This window comes from Sorex fumeus, unplaced genomic scaffold (genome assembly GCF_029834395.1).
Source record: "Sorex fumeus unplaced genomic scaffold, SorFum_2.1 ptg000045l, whole genome shotgun sequence".
Taxonomy (NCBI): domain Eukaryota; kingdom Metazoa; phylum Chordata; class Mammalia; order Eulipotyphla; family Soricidae; genus Sorex; species Sorex fumeus.
Window position 1 is genome coordinate 19,272,699 of NW_026606102.1, and position 25,039 is coordinate 19,297,737.

Here is a 25,039-nt window from a genome sequence, read left to right on the forward strand (position 1 = left end):
CTGGGGCCGTGTTCCCTCAGAGCCGCAGCCCCCAATAGTGGATGCACGTGTAGTGTAGTAGCAGACTATATGCAGTGCCCAGGAGCCAGGCTCTTCCTCCGAGATTCCCCTCAGGGGCTGCACCTGCAGCCCCCAACCTCCCCAGTGCTCACAGTGCCTGCAGGCCTGGCCCTACTGAGACCCATGAGCAGATTTGCTCGCAGAACTGTGCCACAGGCCAGCTGGATTGTGGTGGAGAACTGCAGCTCCCTAGCCTATGTCTGGCAGGAGGACAGCTTCCAGAAATGTCCTTTAGGTTGGCCCTCACATCTAAGGGCTGTTTGCTTTGTTACTTAGTTTTGTTCAAGAGTGTGCTTAATTATCTAACAAGTCTGTGTTCTCACCGGAACATTTTTCTAAAGCACAGAAAAGAAAAAGCGTTAAGAGAGGAACTGGGGGGAGGGGGGCTGGAGCGATAGCACAGTGGGTAGGGCATTTGCCTTGCATGCAGCCGACCCGGGTTCGATTCTCAGCATCCCATATGGTACCCCAAGCGCTGCCAGAAGTAATTCCTGAGTGCATGAGCCAGGAGTAGCCCCTGTGCATCGCTGAGTGTGACCCAAAAAGCAAAAAAACGAGAGAGAGAGAGAGAGAAAGAGAGAGAGACTGGCTAACTGGCTTGATTTCACAGCCTGGACATGGCTGGGGTTAACTTCTCGCTGCATCACTGCCTCTAACATTGGGCTGTTGACCTGTTGACCTGTGGGGCAAAGTACTGGGATGGAGGCTGGGTTGCTGCAGGGGCTCGGGACCTGAGTGAACAGCAAGGGAAAACATGGCTAAGCCAGCCAGGCCCAGTCCCACACACCTCCTCTGTTGGAGGAAGGGTCCCAGCTCCCTCACACCTCCTTTGTTCAGAAGAGGGTGCCAGCCCCGCACTTATTCCTCTCTGTGTCTCCAGGTGCTGTTTGCGCTGAACCAGACGCTGTTACAGCATGAGAGTGTGCGGGCTGGGAGTCTGCAGGCGCCCTATACCACCGAGGACCTCATCAAACACTACAATTGCGGGGACCTCAATGCCGTCATCTTCAACCATGACACGTCCCAGGTGAGCAGCCTCTGCCCACCACCAGTGGGAAAGGCGGGCCCCAAGGAACCCACCGGCCTCCTTCCCTCCACCCAGGGGGAGCAGGAACTGCTAGCACCCCCCCACACACACACTTAACGGAGGAGGAAACTGAGGCTGAGAGCAGAGAAGAAACAGTACAGACAGTTGAGAAGCTGTTACCCAGGTGGGGATCATAAGCTCTGAGCCCGTGTGGTTCTGGAGCTCAGCCTCAAGTGGAGTAGCTGACAAGAACAAGGTTTCTGAGGGGTACAGTGCTGCATCAGGAAAGAGATACTGGCACTTCCTCAGAGCCAGGGCACCAACCCTGGGGTTCTTCCTTGACCCCATTTCTGCCAGAAAGGACAATCCATCCAGCTGGACTTCCCCAAGCTTCCCCTTTGTCCTCAGGACCAGTTCCTGGAGATGGGGTCTGTGGGCCAGCACAGTGGTCAGTGGATGGTCTTTACTACCTGAGTCCCACCCAGGTCTTCGTACTCATATACCTCCTTCTACTCCCCTGAGGTCCCACTGTGCAGCTCCAGCCCCCTCCCTCCTGCTCCTCCGCCCTGGTCTGGGAAACCCTCCCCAGCCCCCTGGGTGCAAGCAGGGTTCTTCTAGGTACCTCCAAGCCCCCTAGACTTTCTTCACGGGTGCTCAAATAGCCATAACTAGCCAGGACAGCATCCCACAGTTAACCCCACTTGTTCCACGTAGCATCTCTGCAGGGGACTGTGTGGCCCTAGCATCTCAGTCCCCCAATCCTCACATCCTTCTGCCACCCCTTGCACATGCCAGTCCTACTGCACAGGCCTCCTGGCTCTCCCATAGGCCTACCTGGCACCTTCCCCTCCTGCCCAGACACCCTGCCTCACCTTTAAGACTTAGCCCAGAGAGTCTCTGCCTGGTCTACCTGAGCCATTCACAGCAGACCCCAAACCCCACCTTCACGTGCTCCGCCTTACCTGTCTTCACACACACCTGGACATCTGCACTTCTGGACGGGGGGAGTGGTTACTTCTTGGCTTTGCTCATGACTAGAGGTGAGCTCCAAGTGGGCAGTGAATTGCCTTGGGGAGTTCCGGGCAATTTTCACAGCGGGGCCCAGGATGGGGGTGGCTCAGGCCAGTGGAATGCAGGACCCCTGCTCCAGAAGGAACCGAAGACCCCTCTGTCTTGCCTTTCCAGCTGCCCAACTTCATCAACACCACCCTCCCACCACACGAGCAGGTGACAGCCCAGGAAATTGACAGCTACTTCCGCCAGGAGCTCATCTACAAGAGGAACGAGCGCATGGGCAGGAGGGTCCTGGCACTGCTGCAGGAGAACCAGGACAAGATCTGCTTCTTTGCCTTTGGAGCAGGTATGCACCTGACTGGGGTGGGAATTGTGGAGAGTCTCGGGGTGCCAGAGGTCCTGGGGTCCCCTCTCCTGACCGATGCTTCTGAAAGGGAAAGCCGAGGGCCAAAAGCTGGCCAGGAAATCCATCCACTGCTCAGAACCAGACAAAAGTGGTTCTTTGGAGTCGTCAAAGAGTGCCAGTTGTGGGAAAGTGGCCTCTGCCCAGTCAGGACAGCATCTGTGACCTTCATGCCCCAGAGCTCATGCTGGAAGCCCAGGATGAAGCCAGATCCCACTGCCCGGCCCCGCCTCTGTCAGCTCAGCAGAGGCAGTGCAGCGCCTAGGGGTGCACAGAGGGTGGGCTCAGCTGCTCCCACACTGGCCCCACCCGCTCCGGACTGCATGGCCCCAGCCTAGAATCTTCTCATAAGCTCCTTATCCTCTTCTTAAATAGGCCAAGTTAGAAATAACTTTTACGTGTTGAGGAAGAGGGCAACAGTTCAAGATGACACTTCACGCACCTGCCATTTTAGGAGTGAGAAGGGATGTCTGTAGCCAGTATCACCGTCACCATAACATGCGCACAGATGTTAGCATTCCATGAACACCATGAACCTGATGCGGGTTCTGGGGGCTCTGGTCATTCATGCCAAAGGAAGTAGGGCTGCCCAGGGGCTTGCCTTGCCCACTGTCTCTGTTGCTAGCAGCCGTGGTTGCCAGGGGACCAGCCAGTGGCCTGGCCTCCTCTCATCTCCAGCTTTCCCCCAGCACTGCAGCATGTTCACTGCTGTGTTACCTGCAATCTGCACTGACCTCATTCCTCCAGGTGCGTGCCTGAACCAGACACCTCAGCCTGTGCATGTGCTCATGGCCTCTGCTTTATCCTGTTCTTCCCCCAGCCACTACACACTTGCTGCCTGCCCAAGCCAGGCCCAGCAGGATGAGGGCCAAGCAGTCTGATCCAGAAGGGTCCTGTGGATCGCTGGGTATCACCATGATGGGGCTGCCCCTCCTACCCCCCAGTGTAAGGCCTGCTTCCCCAGCCATAAAGACTCACCTATAGTCCAGAGACAGAGGAAGGAAGCTAGCAGGCAGGTGGTTTGATGGTGGACAGGTGGCCTGATGACTTCTCATCAGAGCTGTGTGCCAGTGGAGGGGCTGGGGAGGTGTCTCTGGGCCAGAGTATGTGCCTTGATGTGGAAAATCTGGGTTCCGTCTCCCTCATCACTGTATCACTGTAATCCCGTTGTTCATCAATTTCCTTGAGCAGGCACCAGTAATGTCTCCATTCATCCTAGCCCTGAGATTTTAGCAAGTGCCACATTGGAAGCTCTTCCAGGGTCAGAGGAATGAGACCCATCATTGTTACTGGGTTTTGGCATATCGAATACACTATGGGGAGCTTTCCAGACTCTGCCGTGTGGGCAGGATACTCTCAGTAGCTTGCCGGGTTCTCCGAAAGTGAGAACTAGATAATAAGAGGTCTTGGTTTTATAGTCTCTGGATCTTGGATGTTTTTAGGATTACATGGCGCCCAGGCATTCAGTGGGTGTAACTGTCTAGCTACTGGAAGATGGGGGATCTGGGTGGAGGAGGTCCAGCTCCAATGTGAGCAGGCTTGGAGATCTCAGTCCAGGTCCTGCATACCCGGGTTCCTCTGCTGATTTCTTCATGCGTGAGGCTCATCCGAGCATGTGGAGAGTGGTCTTAAGCATGGCTGTGGCTGGGTTTTAGAGGTCTTCAGCTCCCAGGGCTCTGCTCGGGGCAGGGAGGGAAAACCAACCTGCCCCCCTCCAAGGGGCCCCAGTGAGGACAACCAGGTGCAGGTGCAGGAGATTCTGCATTGTTCTCTTCCAGGAGCTTGGTTTTATAGTCTCTGGATCTTGGCCATTGATGGAATTACAGGGTGCTGGGGAAGTTGGTGGGTGTAACTGTCTAGCTACTGGAAGATGGGGGATCTGGGTGGAGGAGGCCTCATAGCATAAATAAAATCTCCCTCATAGCACAAATAAATCACTGGCACTGGCACTGGCACTGTCCTCCTGTTGTTCATTGATTTTCTCAAGCGGGCCCAGTAACGTCTCCATTGGGACACTTGTTACTGTGTTTGGCATATCAAATATGTCACAGGTAACTTGCCAGGCTTTGCCGTGTGGGTGAGATACTCTTGGTAGCTTGCCGGGCTCTCCGAGAGGGGTGGAGGAATCGAACCTGGGTCAGCCGCGTGCAAGGCAAATGCCCTACCCATCGTGCTATCGCTCCAGCCCACTATCCCCATTAAAGGGATATTATCCAAGGGTCAGGAGAATTGGTCCATGGTTGAAAGCCTTCCTCATGTGCTGGGGAAGAAGGCAGTTAATATAGAGAAGGAACCACTAAGTGCATGACAGTTGAAGGGATTGTTCTCCCTTATTCAGAAAATAGGAGTCTTGATGCATAAAAAAATAAATAAATAAATAAATAAATGAGAAAGTACAAGATGAAGTCTTTTGCAGAAGCAGGAGGTGGGAGGTTATTGGTTTGAAGTGAGGAGAGCATTAGGCGTGAATGCAGGAGGCTCTGACCAGAGAACTGACATAAACAGGAAGTGATGGCTCTGACATTGGGGGACCGCTGTAATGGATCTGGCAAGGCTACCTGGGGTTCAGTGGTGTGAAAGGTGGTCAGGGCAGTCAGTGCTCAGCAGAGGCTGGTGAGAAATGTCCACAGAGGACCGGGAACAGGGCACATGCCAGTATCTTCTCTGACCTGAAGGATGCAGACAGCCTGGGCTGCCCCAAAGGTCTGAGGCCTGCAGTGGCCCAGATTTGGAGGTGTCTGAGAGCAACACTGAGTACCTGGGCATAGATGTGGGTGCTGTCCCTAGGCCTTCTCTAGACTCTGTGCTTCCAGGCCCTGTTGGTGAGCACCCCCTGGGTGTGAACTATAGCCAGGGAGGGCTCGCCCTGCTTCAGAATAGCCAGTGCCTAGAAAATGTTCTGCCAGAGCACTCAGAATCAACTCCTTCTGTTCAGTAACGTAGTGTCTGCTGGGCCTCAGACTCCAGAAGAAAATGACTCTTTGCCCATAGCTCCAGGGAACCTGGGCGGCTCTGCCTGTTTTTACTTGTTAAGCCTTCCCAGAATCGTGAAGAAGGATCTAGAAGAGGATGAGTAATGTAGGACCTGGCAGAACTAGGTTGGCAGCACGAACTCAGCGCCCATTTATGTCCAACTCCGAGAGCCAGTGCTCACCCATATTCCAGAACCCTGAGTCACATCATCGATCCAACTTCTGAGATCCTTGGTCCTGTCTCCTATTTTCTAAGGTGTGAGACTGATATTCCAACCCCCTACCATAGTTCTCAACACCCAACACCCTAGCGTAGGCCACTGCACTCCGTGTGGAGCTGAAGACGTTCCCACACTGCGGACGCCTTCCTCTACAGCTGCCACAGCTTCTCCCTGTCTGGCCTCACTCCAGCATCCACAGCCTCCGGGCACCTGCCAGCCTCTTTTACCCCTGTGGAAAGGCTACCATTGAGCCACATCCATCGCCCCACAGTTGTTCTTGGAGGGATGCAGGAGGGCACTTATTGTTCCATTTGGCAGATGAACAAACAGATGATGCAAGTGGGAAATGAGAGAATCTTTGTAATCAAGGCCAGCACTTACTGGGCCATCCTCCCTCCCTGCTGCTGCCTCGTGGGCCCCCTGTTCTATCATGTCCCTTTCCCTCTTGTGCCCTGTGACATTCTCTTCTTCGGTGTCCCCCAGACCCACAGGATTCCCCCATCATAGGCCTGAGTATGCTGAGTACTTCCGCTCTGTCCCAGGCAGGATGTCGACTCTGAGCACTGGGGGACTCTCCAATCCATGAGTGAGTGAGGGAACAAATGAAGGAATTCTCAGGGCCCATGATAAATGCACACACTCCTGCTGGCCCCACACCAGGCTCAGGCTGAACATCCACAGTTCTGCTCCCAGGCAGAAGCCCCAGGGATTCAGCAGGCCCACAGCTGCTCTTTGGCAGGGAGTGCTGTACTTCTGGGCGAAATGGCCAGTGAATATTGAGTCCCAGGTGCTGTGCTTGGCCCAGCCCTGTGCTCAGGTGAAGAAGGACCCTAAGTGGTAAGCTAGAGTACATGGTGATTGTGATGCAAGGTGGTTAGAAGGAGTCAGCAAGAAGAGACAGGAAGTGGGGCCAGGACAGCTAATTCACAACCAGAGAGCAGAAAGGGAAAGGGTGCTGTGAGGAAGCCTTGATCCCCAGTCCTCTGTCCCTCCCCTCCTCAGCTGCGAGGCAAGCGGTCTGGATTGGGGAAGGACTGAGGTCCCTGCTAGCCCTCAAACGCATCTGTTTTATGCGTGTGTCTTCATGAAGAAAGGCACTGAAAGGTGGCAGGGGTGGAGAAGGCTTCCTGGAGGAGAAGCCTGTGGAGATTTCCTTGTTGCAGGTCCAGCTGCCTTCCTATTCCTCTTCTCTTCCCCATAGCCCTTAAGTCAGGACCCATACCCACCTCTTTCTTGCCTTCATGCTCCAACTGGGGGGGCCGCAGGATTAGAAGACCTCACCCCACCTGCTAGCCCCCACCCCGCTCCCGGGAAAGCAGGCCCGTGAAACAAGGAGCCTAGTGAGTGGGCAGCACGGGCTGGCCACTCTCTCATCTCCCGAGCACACACCACAGCCTGCCACCCGCCCACGCCGGACATGGTTCAGAGTTTCCGACGGTTCTTCAAAGGGCTCAGCGGCCCCACCACGCGCACATCTGGCAGCTGGCAGGCTGCTCGGGCTACAGTCCTTGGCCGGAGTCGCCGTTCCTGTTTCAGAGTGCTGTGCCAGCAGCAGAACTGCGCATCTGCTAACGCGTCCCCCCAGAGCCACTCGTTCTCTGGCACAGGCGGGGGGCACTCCAGAGCCCTGGGCCAGGCATGCCCTCCAAGGCCTCTATGGGGAGGGACAAGCACAGGCTGGGCTCTGCTGTGGGCAACATGGGCAAGGCAAGAGGAGGGGAAAGTGCCCGCACTCATGTTCTGGCAGCAGAGCCCCCCTGAGCTGGAAACCCTGTACTTCTCTTGAGCAGAAGTCACCTGGGCACAGAATGGTCAGAGACCTTATGTCCGAGAGACAGGCCCGGCGCCATAGCGTGTGTGAGCTCGTGTTGTGATTTCAGGGTTCCCAGTCCCTCCAAGGACGGGACACACAGGCCAGCAAGGCCTCCACACCAAGGGTTCCTGTGCTCGGTGGCCTCTGGGAACCCAGCAGGGTCACCCCAAGAGCCAGGTCCAAAGTGAGAAGGAGGTTCAGGAGTAGGTGGGCCACGTCCTTGCAGCTAGGACTGCCATCCCAGAAAGGAAGCTTCTGGAAGCCGAAAAGAGCCATATCTGTGGGGAACTGAAAAGTGGCCCCAGTTTCACAGAACCATCCACAGGCTATCCTGGAGTGGGGTGGCTCCGTACAGCCCCCCACTGTCCATGCTGACTCGGAATCTGCAGCCATTGCTGGAGTCTGCAACAATCTTTTTTTTTTTTATTTATTTTTTTTACAGTTGTAGATTTACAATTTTTTTTTGTGCTTGGGTTTCAATTATACAATGATCAGATACCCATCCCTCCACCAGTGCCCGTTTTTCACCACCATGGATAATATCCCTCCCACCCCCATCCCCCCATCCCCCCTGCCTCTGTGGCAGGACAATCCCCTGTGTTCTCTCTCTCCGTTTGGGTGTTGTGGTCTGCAAAAGAGGCATTGAGTGGCAAACATGTTCAGTCCATAGTCTACTTTTGACATGCATCTCCCCTCATGGGAGGATCCTCCAAACATCCTTTATTTGGTGCTCCCTTCTCTATCTGAACTGCCCTTTCCTCCAGGATACCCGGCTGGCCTCTAAGCTATGGAGTAATCCTCCTGGTGCTGATCTCAGCTATTCTTGGGTATTAATCTCATACTTTGCTACTTTATATTCCCCAGATGAATGCAATCTTTCTATGTCTATCCCTCTCTTTCTGACTCATTTCGCTTAGCATGATACTTTCCATATTGTACCACTTGTATGTAAATTTCATGACTTCATCTTTTCTAACAGCTACATAGTACTCCATTGTGTAGATGTACCAAAGTTTCTTTAACCAGTCATCTGTTCTTGGGCATTCAGGTTTCTTCCAGTTTCTGGCTATTGTAAAGAGTGCTGCAATGAACAAACAAGTGCAGATGTCACTTCGACTATACATTTTTGCCTCTCTGGGATATATTCCCAGGAGTGGTATTGCTGGGTCAAATGGGAGCTCAATTTCTAATTTTTTGAGAATCGTCCATACTGTTGTCCAGAAGGGCTGAACCAGTGGACATTCCCACCAACAGTGAAGGAGTGTCCCTTTCTCGCCACATCCACGCCAGCATTGGTTGCTTTTGTTCTTTTGAATGTGGGCCAGTCTCTGAGGTGTGAGATGGTATCTCATTGTGGTTTTGATCTGCATCTCTCTGATGATTAATGATGTAGAGCATTTTCTCATGTGCTTTTTTGCCATTCGTATTTCTTCTTTGAGAAAGTTTCTGTTCATTTCATTGCCCCATTTTTGGATGGGGTTGGACGTTTTCTTCTTGTGGAGTTTAACCAGTATTTTGTATATCCTGGATATCAACCCCTTGTCAGATGTGTATTCGTGCAACAATCTTGACTTCAGGGAATAGGGGGATGCGTCTGACCCTCTTAGGGTTCTGAGGCCTAGAACATACCTGACAGGAAGCCTCTACTCCAGGCCCCCAGGGCACAGGCTGGTCCAAGCTCACAGGGCCTCACTGTCCCCAGGGACCCAGAGGGCCACACAGAAGGGCCTCCTGGCTTCTCCACTTGAACAAAACCGTGGTCCAAGGTGTGATACTCACTAAGGTTGCCTCACAGCAGGCCTCGTGGGGTCTGGGGGAGCCTTCTATGTGGAAATACACAGCTGGGGAAGTCCAGAAGGGTTCTCCCAAACTGAATAACTGTCAGAGGTCACACAGGTGTCCAAGACCCAAAGCAGCTTGGACCCCCTGAGGGAGGCTGTGCTGTGTTCTGGGAGCCCCTCGCTCTACAAAGCACCTTGAATCTGGCACATATTGGCCACAGGGCCCAAGTGAACTTCTTCCTGCCACTCCCTGCCATGAGGCTCCACGCGTGGGTTCTCTGGCATCAGCCGGAGCGCCAGGAGGATGCGTGAGCAAATGGAGTGGAGTATTGGGTTCCACCGACACACTGAGGAAAGGGACGGGGGCTCTGGCTCTCCATGAGTCTGCCTGCTCCATCACTGTCGAGCTGGTCAGCTGATGGACGTCGTAGGGCTCCAGGCAGCCGGATTCCTGCTCCGGCTGTCTCCCAAGAGGACAGGGCAGCAAAGGCTGCCTTGGAGGGAGGCAGAACCAGGTTCTACCTGGACATGCACAGCTCCTCCGAGGGTGTGTGAGCCCCCCTCCCTCAAGCAGCCCCTGTCCTTTGCCCACATCCCTGGGAGCAAGCTCTCACTCCCTGGCAGAACCAGGGACCTTTGGTACAGCTGAAACTTCTCTGAGTCTCATTCTGAGTAAGAACAACCACCTCCTTCCCACCCCATCCACAGCCATCCCGCTGTCATTCATACTCTGACCAGTCAGCGCCTCTGCTGATGACCCACTGTTGCCCACCCCCTCCATCTGGGGGTCCTGGGGTGCTGGAACCACTGTCGGGGCCCTTCTCTCCTCTTTCGACTTTCCCGACCGCCCTTCTTGGGAATCATATTTTGGGCCCCTTCCTCATGGCTGTCACAGTCACCGGTATCTCTCTACTTGGGACTTCCTCCAGTGACGCCAGGGGTCTCTCCTCTAGCATGGACTGGGTGCTGGGGTCTCAGTTCTGACTGAGCAAATGTCTCAGCTTTGCCCCAGTCTGGCTCACAGAGCAGAGGAGAGGAAGTGTTGTTCTGCCAGGGATGTACGCACCCCTCATTGAGGGACCAGGAGCCCTGAAGGGTCCCCTTTATCTGGTCTGGCCGGCAGCCCCTCCGGTCCCACTTCCTCAGGAAAACAAATACCCTTGTGGCCAGCCATCCGGTGGCAGTGACATTAGCATTCGAAAGTTTCCTTTGCATTAATTTCAGACGGAACATAAATATGGGCCCAGGAGCCCCCTTCCTGGAGGAGAAAGCTGGAAATGCAGCGCCCTCACTGGCAAGAAAACATGTGTTGTCTGGGGGCCCCTGTTACTCTGGAGCCTTTGTGGGGACATCTGGTTCTCCCCTCCACTCAGCCCCCAACACTGTTTTGTAATTACCTGCTTAATTGGAGCATTGTTGCTGGGAGCCCTCAGACTCTTGCCTCTGGTCTGCTAGGCCCAGGAAGGACTACATATTTTTGACAGTTTCCTGCCCCCCACAGAGAGTGGGGTTCAGCATACAAGTTCCTGCTCAGCCTTTGGCCAGCTGTATGACCTGGCCCAGGTGTCCCTGAGCAGCCGACTCCTCCTCTGAAAACTGGGGATCACACAGAAGACGAAAAGGATAATTTGGGGCCCAGATGGCTCACCAAGGGGGCATTCGTCCAGGTGGGAGGACTCTGGCCACCAGGCAGGCAGCCAAGGCACAATGAGGAGAAGGATGTGCTTTGGGGTCATCCAGCCAGTTGGCTGCTGAGCCATTTTTCTGGTCTGACTCCCTAGAAGAGGGCTCTGCCCTCTAACCAACTCTGCCTCTGTCTAGGGGGGCTCTCAGGCAGGTACCAAACCCAACTCATTCCCCATTCCCAGAGCAGGAGCAGGAAGAAGGGCAGCCATTCCCCCTTGTGGGGCTCTGGGGCTATGCAGGACCCTGCCGTGGTGAGGTGGCTGCAGTCAGCCCACGCTTTCCAGACAGACCTCTAGACCCTTGCTCCCCTCCCCTGGCCTGTGCCCAATCCAGGTTCATCTGAGTCCCACCCATCTGGGGTCTCTGAAACCTGCACTCCCCCACCAGCAAGGGCGGAGCTGTCCCCTCTATTATCGGTCACTAGGCTCTACTCCACCGTGCCCTGGTTTATATGGGCCGCTGCCCTGTTTGTACAAGTCTCATTCTCCTGTCCTGGTTCATAGTGGTCTTACATCCTGGCCCACACTGGATTTTATGTCCTGATTTACACTAACTGGGTCCCGTGCCCTGGTTTATGCTGGGTTCTTTCTCCTTTCTCCACTTCCTTCAGCTTTCCATCTCTGTCTCTGTCTCTGTCTCTCTGTCTCTCTGTCTCTCTCTCTCTCTCTCTCTCTCTCTCTCTCTCTCTGTCTCTCTCTCTGTCTCTCTCTCTTTTGGCCTTGTCTCTTTCTGTCCCTTTTTGTCTTGGCATGTCTCCTTGGCTTCCTCCTATTGTCTCTGTGTCTCTTTTGGCCTGTCTCGGGGCTCTCCTCCTCCTCTTTGACTCCCTATTTCCTCTTCTCTTCCCACAACCCCGGCAGATGAGATGGAACGTTCCTTCCTGCAGAGAGCTGGCAGTGCTGGAAGGCTCTGCTGAGCGGTAGCCAGGAGACCCCAGGGACCTGGGCGAGCCACATGGGCTCAGCGCTGTGGGCCCCTTTGGAAAAGTGCCCCGACCTTCCCTCAGCTCCTGCCGGGGCGTGGTGCCTGCCTCAGGACTCTGACCCTGGAGGCCTGCCGCAGCCGTCTGCCGGGCCCCAGGGACAGCATGTGCTGGGCCCTGACTCAGGAGAGGCTCCAGAAGCCAAGCTTCTGGATTGGTGGGATCTGAAGGGGCCTCACCCAGGGGCCCGGCTCGGGCTGTGCAGGGAAGTGGGAGATCGGTGAGCTCAGGTCTCCTGGGGATACGATGAGATCATGGAACGGAGATGGTGCCATGGGTTTTGTCACTCATTCATTCAACAAACATTCCTGGAGCCACTGACTGCCTGACTGGGGCTTGAGGACAGGGATGAATCAGGCACAGGCCCTGCCCTCGGAAAGCTCAGGACCTCCCCCACGTGGCTGTGGGCCCACATGTGACAGAGTGGGCTTAGGGTAGGGGACCCCATTCCTAAGCTGTCCACAGTGACTCAGGCAGACACTGAGGACCTCTGGAGTACCTCTGAGCAGATCCCCGCTAGCCCCCTTCTGAAACTGTCCAGCAGGCAGCTGAGCGGAAACATCCGGGGACCAGGAGACCTGGTGACTGGTGGGGAGAAAAGGAGGTGGGGGAGGAGGACCCCCTGATGTGACAGGAGAGCACTGTTGCAACATATCAGAGGAGAGAAGGACTAGTTGGGAAGTCTTGGGGGGGACAAGTGGGTTGTTCAGCATATACAAAGGGACTGGGTAAAGGTACCTTTCATGCGCCGTCAACTCTGCATGGACGCCAAGACCATGGGGTGGATCACTGTCCTCCAGCTGAGTGGACTGAGCGGGAAAGGGGGTTGCAGACAGGCCGGTGAGGGAGGGTCCCAGCTGCAGGACAGGCAGTGGGCAGCGAATGAGAGTGAGAGACAGATAGGCAGAAGCAAGACACACGAAACAGTGCCCTGGTATCTGAGGAGGCAGCTCCGCAATGGGGTCCCGTGCGGCCAGACCCCCCGAGCTGGTGGGGCGTGCTGGGCTCAAGAGGGAGCATTTGCACCAGGTCCGGGAGCCTGGATACATGGAACTGCATCTCTGAGACCAAGCAAAGGGGGGAACAAGGTTTCTCCTCCTGGATGGAAGCGGGTATAGGTGTGTGGGCGTAGAAATCTGGAAGAATCATCACTCCTTGCCTCCGACATCCCAAAGCCCCTAGAGCTCTCTGGGTGGGGTTCAGATGCAGTTCTGAGAGTGTGGGCCAGCGTGGGAGAGGGGCAGGGACCCATCTAGGGGGGCTCACTTTTCAAGCCCCCCGGCAGATCTCACACCTCAGTGCAGATGCTGCTACTCCTAGGCAGCTTGGAGGGGCGGGGGAGACCTCTGGAGTATCTCTGAGAAGAGCCCCGCTGGCCCCCTTCTGTAGTTGTCCAGCAGGCAGAGAAGGAAGTGCCTTGGCTCCTCAGGTGTGTGCTTCAAGGGCTGATGGCAGGAACTTTGCTCCAGTGCTCTGGAGCCCCACTCCCGCTCACTCCCTGCCAGCCAACTGCCTGTTTCCCTTCGTCCTCTCTCCCAGTCTGCTTCCTTCCAGCTCTTTCCCTTCCGGCTCTCTCCCAGCTCGCTTCCTTCCATCCCTTCCAAGCCTCTCTCTTCCAGCCAACTCCCTTCCAGCACCCCCCTGCCAGGACTGGCTAGTCCGTCACCCAGGAGTGCACTCGGCTTTGTCCAAAGACATTTGCTCCTCCTACCTCATTAGGCATTAGAACCCCCAACCAAGGAGTCGGCCAAAGGGTATGTGCCTATTTGATGCACAGGAAAACTGAGGTTGGAACAGGAAAGCCACTTGCTCAGGATCACATCCTGGAGACTCGCAGCCTACACAGGTTCCTGTCTTCACAGGCACTGGGTCAGGCCCTGCAGGGCCGGTTCACACCTTTGTTGTCCTTGTATCTTCTGCCAGTGGCCGCAGACCAGCGGCACTTACCTCCTTAGTCTCTGCATGCCCTTCCCTACCAGAGATACCCCTTTCCGGTGCTACCAATCTCTCTCACCCTTCTCCCATCCTTCAGTTAGCAATGCCTCCGTCTTCCTGGGCCCAAGGTTGGATCCAGTGCTTCCAGGGGGGCCTCAAAACCTCGGGTGCTTTCCTGAACTTAGTGCTTAGAGTCAAAGAACTGAGAGGCTGGAATGGAAGGTGTTGCCCCCGCTGTTCTGCCTCTGGGTGGGCACTTGGACTGCATTTGTCAGCTCAACATGGAGAGACGGAGAGGACTGAGCACCTCCCACACAACCAGAGAGATAGAGTGGGGGTGCGGCCCCTGCCCTGCCCTGTGCTCAGAGCTGGGGGCTGCCCTGCGTGGTGGGTTGGCCAGGCCCTGAATGAGTAAGCTGTCTCACTTCTAGAGCTTGAAGGTAGAAGATGGGTCTCAAGGAACTGTGGCAAGGAAAGGTGGGTAGAGAGAGGCTGGGGAGCCATGGAGCCAGTCTTGGAGTGCCACGCCACACAGGGACTCTGCAGGCCCCATGCCCTGGTTTGTGCGAGTCTCATTCTCATGTCCTGGTTTATACCAGTCCCTATATCCTGGTCTACACTGGGTCTTATATCCTGGTTTACACTAACTGGATCCCATGCCCTGGTTTATCTGGGTCCCGTGCCCTGGTTTATACAGGTCCCATGCCCTGGTTTATGCAGGTCTCATGTCCTGGTTTATCCAAGTCTCACATCCTGATTTATATAGGTCCTGTGCCCTGGTTCTACAGATCCTGTGCCCTAGTTTAAACGGGTGCTATGGCCTGATTTTTCTGGGTCTGGTGCCCTGTGCCACCGGATCTGCTGAGCACCCTTTCTCTGGCCTGGCCACCACACTCCCAGGGGTCTCTGCTCTCCAGCAGCTTGTCCATAGCCTCAGACCTCCCCAAGGCTGTCAGCACGCTGACCTTCCCGCTTCCCACCTGTCACCGCCCGTCACGGGCAATTAGAGTCACAGAGCAGATTCTCTTGCTTCAGGGCTGACAGGGCAGCAGGAGGGGAGAACACAGCCCTGAGTGTGGGGCCAGGCAACCACATGGCCAGGGGGGGTCCCAGGGCTCTGGACAAGTACCTTCCCACTCCCCTGGGTGCCAGGGGAAGGAGTGGCGTGGTCAGGTCCTGGCTCCCAGCTCTACTGACCCCTCCCCACCACCTGGCAGCCTGTAAGACCCCACAGAGCTGGGAGCCGGTGGGTCCACACTCAGGCCTGAGCCCCACATCTGCCAGGCAGGATGTCCGCCCTCCCCCGGGACCGGGACCACATTGCACAACCCCGTGTCCTCTGTGTCTGCCCCAAGCAAGGGCAGCGCCATGTTTGGGGGACCCATGACCCATGATTAGGGCCGCCTTCACATAGGCACCTCAGAGCTGTGCCTCTGCCACATCCCTGTCTGCTGGGCCCCTGTGACCACATGGCTTCCTCTCTCTCCCTCCCCCCAACTTTACTCCTTCCTAAGTCCTCCAGAGCCATCCTGGGCCTGTGTCTGTCCCTCAGTGTTGGGAGATGGTAAACAAACACATCTTTGAAAACTCACGGTCCTGGTGTGGAGATGTGGACACAGGAGCCCAGTCCATGACGAGGGACAGAGCTCCGAGCTGCTGATGCAACTTGCCAAGATGAGCCATAGACCTGGTGGGTGCTGGTGGGCCTCCTGACGGAGGTTTCACAGAGCTGGACTTGGAGGCGGTTCCTGCCCAGACAACCCAGGGCCAGGTACCTTTAACAGCATGGGTCACAGTGACACACCAGGAAACCCAGGAGCCCCTCGCTTCTTATGCCGACACTATCTCCTCCTCTTCATGATGGCCCTGCTTTGCAGATGGGGAAACTGAGGCACGGCCCAGCACACCCAGTGAGCAGCAGGACCAGGACTCCTCCCATTCTGTGGCCCTCTGAGACAGTCCTGGGCCTGCTGAGACTGGCCTGAGGCTGCCCTCTATCTTAGCCGCTGCCGCCCTGAGCAAGCCCATCCCTTCTGCTTCCATTTCAGGTCACTTTCTGGGGAACAACACAGTCATTGACGTCCTCCGCCAAGGGGGGCTGGAGGTGGAGCATACGCCTGCGGGGCAGACAGTCCACAGGTAAGAGGTGCCAGGACACAGTCTGTCCCCATTAGTGCCTGCAGGGGGCACTGTGTAGAAGCCCCTGCCAAAGGTTCCCCGGGAGACTGTCTACAGCCAGAGGGTGGGAGACAGGCTTTGGGGCGGAGATGTTTGGGATTTAGATGGGTGTCGGGTGCGAGGCAGGACCCTACTGGACCCCTGGGTTGCTTTCTAGGGGTTTTGGTGGATGCTCTCTGCCCACTCCTGTGCTGACCATCCTCTGACCATGGTTCTCTACTGCTGCCTCTTACCCATCAGCGGGGGGGCCCATCAGCGACGCTCCAGTCCAGGGCCACCCACTCCATGCAGAGTCTCATGGGGTGCCTAGAGCCCCCTCTTGCACTGGGGGTTTCCCTTGCTGGCCCCAGGTGTCAGCTCCAGTGATGGGATTCCAAACTGGGTGTGGGGGCATCCACGCGGCCCATGCTTCCACCATTCCACCCATCCCTGAGGGTGACCCCATTGTGACCTCGGTTTCCACTCCCAGTTTCCAGGACGCAGAGGGGGACAGGCACCCCGACCATTCTCACCCTCCTGCATGGGCCGGGTACTCAGCATTCACAGCTGGGGGGCTGGCAGTGTCCCCATCCACACACTGCAATGCTGGAGGTCCAGAGAGGAGCAGTCACATGCAGGAGGACACACAGCCCTCGTCCAGGGTGCAGGCTGGTCATAAGGCCTTTCTGAGTTCTAATCACTTCTCATTCCACAGCGGGGCTAGGGGAAGGAGCAACTCAGACCTAATAGCCCTGACTCCCTCTTGTACAAAAAGATGCCTGGAGCTCCCTGAAGCCTGGAGCCTCTAGTCTCCCAACCGAGGGGCCCATGAGAGGCATCTACAAATAAATGGCCTCATGGGTCCCCCAAATGGCCTCATGGGCCCCCCTGTCCCATCTGAGGTACTTGTTTGGCTCCCTAAGAAGGCAGGGAGGGGGATCCTGCAACCCCAGGGCCAAGGCCTTCCTCCACCTCCTGACCCTGAGGACCTTCACCTTAAAGCTCATTGTGTGTGTCCTATTAATCTCAAAACTGGACCCTAGAGGGGTCCCCCACACCTCCCCCCACTAATGCTTGCTCCAAGGGCTCTCAGCCAGTCTTGAGTATAACCTGAAATCCTGCAAGGCCAGGGGCCCTGACAGTGAGAGTCATCAAGAGCTGCAGATGCTTCTTGGGGGCCCCCTTTGTCTGCCTGCTTTGAGTCATCATCTACCCAGCTCCTGCAGCAGCTCCAGGACCCTCAGAGCCTCAGTTCAGGCTGTGGGGTCTGGGAAACCCAGCCCAGCTCATTCAAGGGAGGAGAAATCCCTGACTCCATGAGCCTGGAGGGAAGGGAGCTGGCTGCCTTGGGCCCATCTTCTCTGTCAGCTCCAGAATGCTGACCCAACCCGGTCTCAGCCCCCACCTGACACGGACAGGAAGCTGGAGGCATCCCCAGGGGGACAGCTTGTGCCTGCAGAGCAAAGGGAATGAGGGAATGAGCTCCCAGGCTGGGCTGTCTCATCTGCCTCCTAGGGACGCACACTCACTCCTGTGTGTCATGATATTCCTCTGCAGTCACTAGTGATCCCCAGGGAAAGGCTTCAGCTGCTAATCTGGTGCCAACGCAGTTGTTCAGGGCCTTGCCAACTGCTCACTTAGGGGGGTCCACCTTGCTGAGGCTGGGGTGGGGGGTGTCACACACTCATTTCCCAGGAGACTGAGACACAGCAGTTAAGTGACACCTGATGCCTCTGACCTGGCACAGGGTTAGACACACCCATCCTCCTGCCTCTGCGCCCCCGAGCTCAGCACCACAGCACACATGCCCTGTCACTGCCTTCGAGGGTAAGGCCAGGCCACACCTGTGTCCCCAGACCTCCAGTTTTAGTGTGAACCCACTTGCCATGTCTTGCCACCCCCCCAGAAAGGTGCTCCAGTAAGTCGGAGTTGGACGCATGAGGACATGTGGCCCCGTGACTAGGAGCAGATGACATTTCTCTGTGGTCACTAGCAATCCTCAGAGAAAGGCTTCAGCCGCTAGCCTGGTACCAACGCAGTTTTTCAGGGCCTTGCCAACCTGCTCACTTAGGGGGTCGACCTTGCTGGGACTGGGGGTGGAGGCGTCACACACCCATTTTCCAGGAGACTGAAACACAGCAGTTAAGTAACTCCTCAAGTGACTCCGCCACACGTGGTGGAGAGAAGCTGCTGCTGTGACCGTCCTACAGTCCTTGGGGCTTGACTGCCCCTGTAGCGGGCAGCACCTCCCCTCCTACCTGCGGCGGGGCTCGCGCCAGGAGGGCAGGGACCTCTCCCGCCTGCCATTGGCTGGGCTCCTGCTTTCCCGCTCCTTCCCACGTCACCTGTGCTGTTGTCCCTTCCAGCCCTGCTGCCCAGAGCCCAGCACCCGCTCCCGAGGGGACCTCAGCGAGCCCGGCCCCAGTGACCCCCACTGCTGCCTTACCAGCAGTGCCCTCAGCGACCCCCACCGCCCCGCCTGAGGAGGAGGACCCCGGCCTGTCCGCCCACCTCCTGCTCCCCGACAGCCTCAGCCAGCTGGAGGAGTTCGGGCGGCAGAAGAAGTGGCACAAGAGACAGAACAAGCACTCACGGCCGCGCCAGTTCAATGACCTCTGGGTCCGTCTGGAGGACAGGTGAGGCCATTTCCTCTGTCCCCTGAGGACAGTAAGGTCTATGGGCAGGGATGCTGGGAGGCCCCAGCGCAGACCCCTGTACCTGGGCCGGCACTCAGTTTCCTGCCAGATTGCTCTAAGGAGGCTGTGGCCATGCATGGAGGACATGGCCCTTGCAGGCTTCCTCCCCTGCTCCTCCAGGCCAGGAAAGTGGACTTTACCCTCTTCCTTCTGGACACACTGGGTCTCCCGGGGCTCTGACTGTCCCCTGGGCCCGACCATGACACTAGAAGACCATGGAGCAGGCTGTTGGGGGCCCTGGACCTGGGCGTGCACAGAGAACCTCTCTGGGGGCCTTGCGGAAGGGACCCCACTGTGCAGGGAGGCCACTGCCCACCACTCCGCTCAGCTCTGTGTCACAACGGGGGATTTCTGTGATCCTCACTGACATCACACACACATACACATGCGCGTGCGCATCAGCCCATCCTGTCCTCTGCTGACTCTGCTTGGACGGCCCTTGTCTACGACAGTCTGCCTGCCTGTCACCAGTCTCCTGCTATCCATGACATCTGTCTGTCACCCTCCACCTTGCCCTGGTTGCCTACAGGTCTGCTTTGTCAGGGAATCAACTTGTGAACTAAGTCAGCAGGCACCCGGGGCGTGGCTGGTGTGATGGGCAGAATCCCCTATGCAGAGTCCATCCTGGACCACACAGATCAGAGCAGGGCCTGGGGAGCCGAGTGCCCAACCTGCACGCGCCCTCCTAAGCTGTATCTGCACAGCCAGCCCAGCTCTGTGCTCCCGGGGGCACCATGGCCAGGGAAGGGAGTGGGGGCTTGTCCAAGGCCACACAGACAATCAGGGCTGCCTCCTGTGCCTGTCACTTCCTGCCCTCCTTCTGCCAGGTCTCTGAGTCATCTGCCCAGGGCTGACAAATTCAGCCCACGACCTCACCACATGTGGTGTGCACTGTCTTAAAAAGATTAGGGCTGTAGCAATAGTACAGCAGGTAGGACACTTGGCTGGCATACAGGACTAACCCAGGTCCAATCCCCGGCTCCCCAGAATGTCCCCTGAGCACCTCCAGGAGTGATTCCTAAGCGCAGAGCCAGGAGTGAGTCCTGAGTGCCGCAGGGTGTAGCCCAGAAACAAAAGGAAAATTATTTTTAATTAAAAACAAAAATACTTCGAGCGAATAAATGCCAAGCGCTCTGGCTGCTGGGCGCTGGCTTCAAACGCCTGGCTCAGGTTCCAGTGCAATGTACTTCCGCTCAGCCCTGGCTGTGGCTGCCCGAGCAGGGGCACTGCAGAGGCTGCATTGAAGGGACACGCTGAGCTTGTGCACCCTGAAAACTGGGTGTGAGCACAGAGTTCCTGGGGACCACAACCTTCAACCTGGGGAGGGGAGCAGGCTACAGGGGTGCTGGGTGCCTGTTGCTGGATCATAAGGAGCTTCAGCACCCTGAATCCCAGAGGTTTCAGAGTCCCCACCAAAGGCGTGTCCAGCCTGTGGGGTATGAGAAGCTAGACTGTCCAATCCACAGGCGCCCTGGACCCCAGCCCCTCCGAACGGTGCAGTTGAACAGATGGGTCCCCACTGTTCCCTTCCTGCCTCCTCTCGCTTCCCAGGCTCAGCGGGTGAGCTGGTAGAGTGCTCTCTCCCATCTGGTAGGGCTGCAGCAGGGAATTTCCACCAGCCTGTTTGTTGGAAGTTCCTTAAAACTTCCAACAAAACACCCAAAAAGAAGTGGGTGCAGGACTCCCCAGAGAGGTCAGAGTTCAGGATGCGGCTCTTGTCATTCCCCTTTTCCTTGGAGCTTCAGTTCCATTCTGTCTCTTCTTCTCCCCCCCAAACCCTCCACTCCTCTCTCAACTCTCCGCTGCTCACTATCCATCTGGGGACCCCCACTAGAGGCCCCTGGCCCCCACGTCCACACAGGGCGCACAAACTGCAGCTCCCTGGTTGGTTATCCTGGCCAAGAGCCCTGGAAACCTGCTGGCACTTGGGCCTCTCTGGGTCACCAGCTTGTTGGCTGCATGCATGAGTGAGAGGAGCGAGAGCAGGGATCCGGGGCCGCAAGCGCCCAGCCAGGACACCACCTGGAGCATGCGGGCCTCCCCTCGCCCCTCACTCCCCGAGATGTAAACACACGGAGGAAGTTTAGAGAAGCAACAGCCCGTGGCGGGATGATTTATGGGGACCCGTGGAAAGGGCCAAGCGTGTGTCCGCAGATGGCTGTGCAACAGTGACAGAGGCCTCTCAGGAAGCCCCAAATCTGAGAACCAGGAGGAGACAGCAGGACTGTGACAGGGAGGGCAGGGCAGAGTCCCTGCAGATGGTGTGCTGGGCTGCACCCCAACGCAGCATGGGAGCTTATGCAGATCAGGTGTTGACCGGTCACTGAAAGTCCACCCAGCACTGTCCTCCCAGGGCACGGCTGGGGTGTCAGTTTTGCCTGTGTACATGCCTGCGTGTCTGCACGTGTGGTGCTGGACCACCAGGATTGGCAAGACAGTAGTTGTGGGGCAGGTGCTAAGAACAGGCACTCCCAAGGGCTGGGCACAGGGAAGCAAGTCACAGAGGGGACATCAGTGTGTTGGAGACCCAGAGCCGTGTCAGTGCTTCTGTGGAGAGGTTGGGGTGGTCACTGCCCTTCCGGGCCTCATTCTCCAAGGCTTGAGCAGTTGCCTGGAAGCCCATGAAGGGGGGGGGGGGGTGATGTGGTGCTTCAGCCTTGGGCCCACTCCCTGCCGGGTAGCCCTTTCCCGCCTCATGCCTGGCTTTACCAACTCCATTTCCTGGCACAGCAGTTCTCCGGCCTTCTCCCTTCCAGGCTGGGAGTGTGGATGGGAGGATGGCAAAGCCGACTAAGCGTTTGTGTCTGGTAAGAGGTCGAGCAGGATGAAAGCATCTCAGAGAAATATTACAGAGAGTAGGGCACTTTGCCTTGCATCTAGCCAACCCCACTTCAATTCCTGGCACCACATATGGCCCCTGAGGTTCAGCAGAAGTGATCCCTGCCCTTAGCATAGAGCTAGGAGTAAGCCCTGAGTGTCACCAGGTGTCCTCCCCCCCCCCCCCCAAAAAAAAATAAACCAGCACATCCAGGGCATTTCACCCTGACTGCCAAGCCTAGCTTTGCAACGATGAGGTGGTCAGCCAGCCTCAGACCTGATGACTCCGCAAATTGCCTCGGCATCGGCACTGGACCCCAGAGAACAGTCTCTGCCCCAATCCCCTTCTCTAAAGCAGGAAGCTGCTTGTGGGTCCACACCCGTCTGAGGCTGAGAAAATCAGTGAGCCCCTGGGTGGCACAGGAACGGTGCCCCAGAATAGGGCAGCAAAAGGACCCTGGCCCTGTCTGGGGGCGAGGAGCCCCGAAGGCCAGAGACCCCCAGTGACAGGACCCAGCAAGGCTGAGGGGAGGGCAGCGTCCCCCGCATAGGAGACTGTGGCAGAAGGCCCGGAGGCTGTTATGGCTGAGATGCTGGGACGGGGCACATGTCATCTTAGGGCTCTGCTGGCACGTGACCTAGAGAGGCTGCCACTGAGGCCAGGGAGGTCTCCTCCAGCAGGACCACATGGAAGGCTCTTGGGGCCAGACCCTGCAGACCCATCCTCAGCTCTGCCAAGTCCCTGGGGCCCTGCAGGGCTTCGGGCAGCCCTGCCTCAGTCACCTGCCCTACTTCTTGAGGTTTCTACCTGGGGCTTCTGCTCAAGATCTCACTCCTGGCTTCCACTGCTCGGAAATTCGGCATCCTTCCTGAGCCTGGTCCTTCTTGGAACGAATAAGGGAACTTCAGGGCCAGACTTGTGCAAAGTCTCAAGGAAGTGACCGGGCAACTAGAACAGCTCCCTCCTTCCCCTTGGGCAGAGAGGCCTTTCCCCACTCAGGGCCCTGTGCGCACAGGGCAGCCGGGCCCTGGGTGCCAGCCGTCTGCAGAGCCTGGGAACACGCAAGTGTTTGCTTTGGCTTCGAAGCCCTTTTGCCACGAGACACTTTCCCCAGCATGGGCCTGGGGCAGGGGTGGGGGACTGGGCTGGGAACTGAGCTTTTTGAGCTGTGGGCCCAGGGCAGGGGGGCAACGGGGGTGATTTGGAGGGGCTTTCCCTCCTCACCCCCCAGCCTCACTTCATTTCCCTGGGACTCCTTCCAAGCAATAAAAAACCCTCCCAGGCTCCAACAGAGACTTTCCTTCTTTGGTTTTCAAAGTGCGAAAGCAAACGCCTTCGGGCGCCTTTCGAGTCGCTTTCCGAACTCCCGCTTGGTCTCCCTTCAGAGGCGGCGCCAGGGCTGGCTGCCAGCCTGACCCCAGCTGGGGCAGAGGAGTGGCAGGCCGGCCTCCTGCCCTGGGTCTGTGCACCACCAGGCTCCCCGGCACTCGGCCTGAAAGCATCCAACAGCAGCTGGAAGCAACTTGCACGAACGTTTGGTGTTGTGTATGTGTTGTGTGTGTGTGTGTGTGTGTGTGTGTGTGTGTGTGTGTGTGTGTGTGTGTGTGATTGTAGATGTGAAGCCTTTCCTTTCATTAGCCAAAAAAAAAAAAGAGTAGCAGAAGGGCTGAGTCTGTGACCCCACTGAGTGCAGGCACCCCCCCCCCCGCCGGGGACCTCAGCAGGGCGCCAGTCTTCCTCCTGGTGCTTCCTCCCACTGTGCCCCCTCCACTATCCAGGGATACAGAGGCCAGACTGCCCCAAGCACGTCCTGCCCTCCCGCCAGCTCTGTTTCCTTGGCTCGGAAACAGGAATAATAATCTGACGCCCATCACAGCTGAGCGTCTGGCACTGTGTCTGCGGCACAGGGGCGCGTGCTAGAGATGGACTCTGTTAGTAGTGGGGAAAGATGGGCATAACTGCTGTGAAAAATAGTGCCACGTCTCACCTTCAGAGGGTGAGCAGCAGAAACTTGCCCCTGCCTCCACTAACGGAGAGGGACCTGGGACAAGTAGCCATCATCAGCGGGACATGGACATGGTTTGTCGGGAGCCTCACCTCTCCTGGGGGGCACCGGGGCACGGAGGACACGTCTGAGTCCTCTGGGCAAGGGCAGCTTAGAGACAGCTGTGTGGTGAGCAAGCAGCAGGCAGTGATGTTATGTGGGGCGGGGTAGGGAGCGGGCAGGACGGGGAGGGCAGCTGCTGCCGATCCAAGCTGGGGAAAGACGGGCTGGGGAAGCACGTGGCGATACTTCATGGGCAGGAGGGACATTGGAGGCAGAAGGGGCACCTGTCCCCTCCACATCCCTCCCCATGTCTTCCCACCCACCTAAAACAGCTTCCAGGGGAAGTCTCTGGAGATGGGGTGGCGAGGGGCAGAGGGAGAGAGAACCATGACAAGGAGGGATGATTACGGCCCACCCGGATCAGCAGCAAAGGAGCAAGGGGCCAGGGCAGGGAGGCAGGACCCTTTCTGGTAAGGGAGAGTCTTTGAATGCTAGTCCCAGACCAGTAGAAGGGGTGGTGAGCGCGGAGACCCAGGCCCCTCCAGCCCACTGCCCGGGTGGGGCTGATCCAGGCTGCAAGAGAGACGCTCTGGGCCATGGGGGAGGTGATTGTCTGAGCCCATCTGAGCCCCTCTGTGCCTCAGTTTCTTCAGAGGTCTTTCCCACATGGTGTTAATGTGAGATTTAGAAGTTCATGTGCACTGGGTTCTTGGCGAAGACCTGAGCTCCGGAGCGAGCCCTTGAGTCTGAAGGTGCTAGACCTCCGGCATCAAGGCTGGCTGCAGGTGTGACCCCCTCTTCCCACTGCTTCCTGGCCCTGCACTGAGTGGGGTTCCTCTGTGTTCCCTACCCCACTGCTTCCCCTCCCCTCCTTGCCCTGGAGTGTGGCAGGGCTTGTCTGACCTCACTGTGTCTCCTGTGCCCCAGGGTGCAAGGAGCCATGCAGGCCACAGAATTTGGGGTGCAGAGGGTGGGCAGCCCCTTCTTCACCCTGGAGTGTGTCCCCCGTCGTGCTCCTTTGGCCTCTCTTTGACCTGTGTCCCTCTCTTGACCAGGCCCTTGTCTTGCCCTTCCTCCCTAGTCATTGGCCATCTCCCCCCAACCCACATACCCACCCTCACCATGCCCCAGAACTGGCCTTTGCTTGTCGTTGTCTGCTCTGTGCTTGGCCTCTTGGGTTGACCTCTCTGTCGCCCTCGTGCCCCACTTTCTCTCCAGCCTTCTTGCACCAGCAATGCCAGTCCGTGGTGCCCAAGCTGGGTTCCTTTTCACGGGCTCATGACAGAGGCCAGAGTTCCTGAAATTCCTGGGGCTTTGCGAAGGAAGACCTGAGGGACTGGCCCCCAATGTCCTCTGGCCAACTTGAGCTTCTCTCAGCCTGTTTGCTTGTCTGGCAGGAAAGGGTGAGTGTGTGTGGCCCCATCTGA

General features: G+C 57.1%; 1 protein-coding gene across 1 annotated transcript in view; it reads left to right on the forward strand.

Moving 5' to 3' along the window:
- The window catches only part of TRABD2B (TraB domain containing 2B), a 182,520-nt gene that overhangs the window by 156,442 nt on the left and 1,039 nt on the right, over positions 1-25,039 (forward strand). Inside the window, exons 3-6 of the mRNA XM_056122369.1 lie at positions 941-1,087; positions 2,273-2,447; positions 15,943-16,033; positions 18,418-18,687. Of these exons, the coding sequence (XP_055978344.1) occupies positions 941-1,087; positions 2,273-2,447; positions 15,943-16,033; positions 18,418-18,687 (683 nt within the window). The remainder of the gene's footprint in view (positions 1-940; positions 1,088-2,272; positions 2,448-15,942; positions 16,034-18,417; positions 18,688-25,039) is intronic.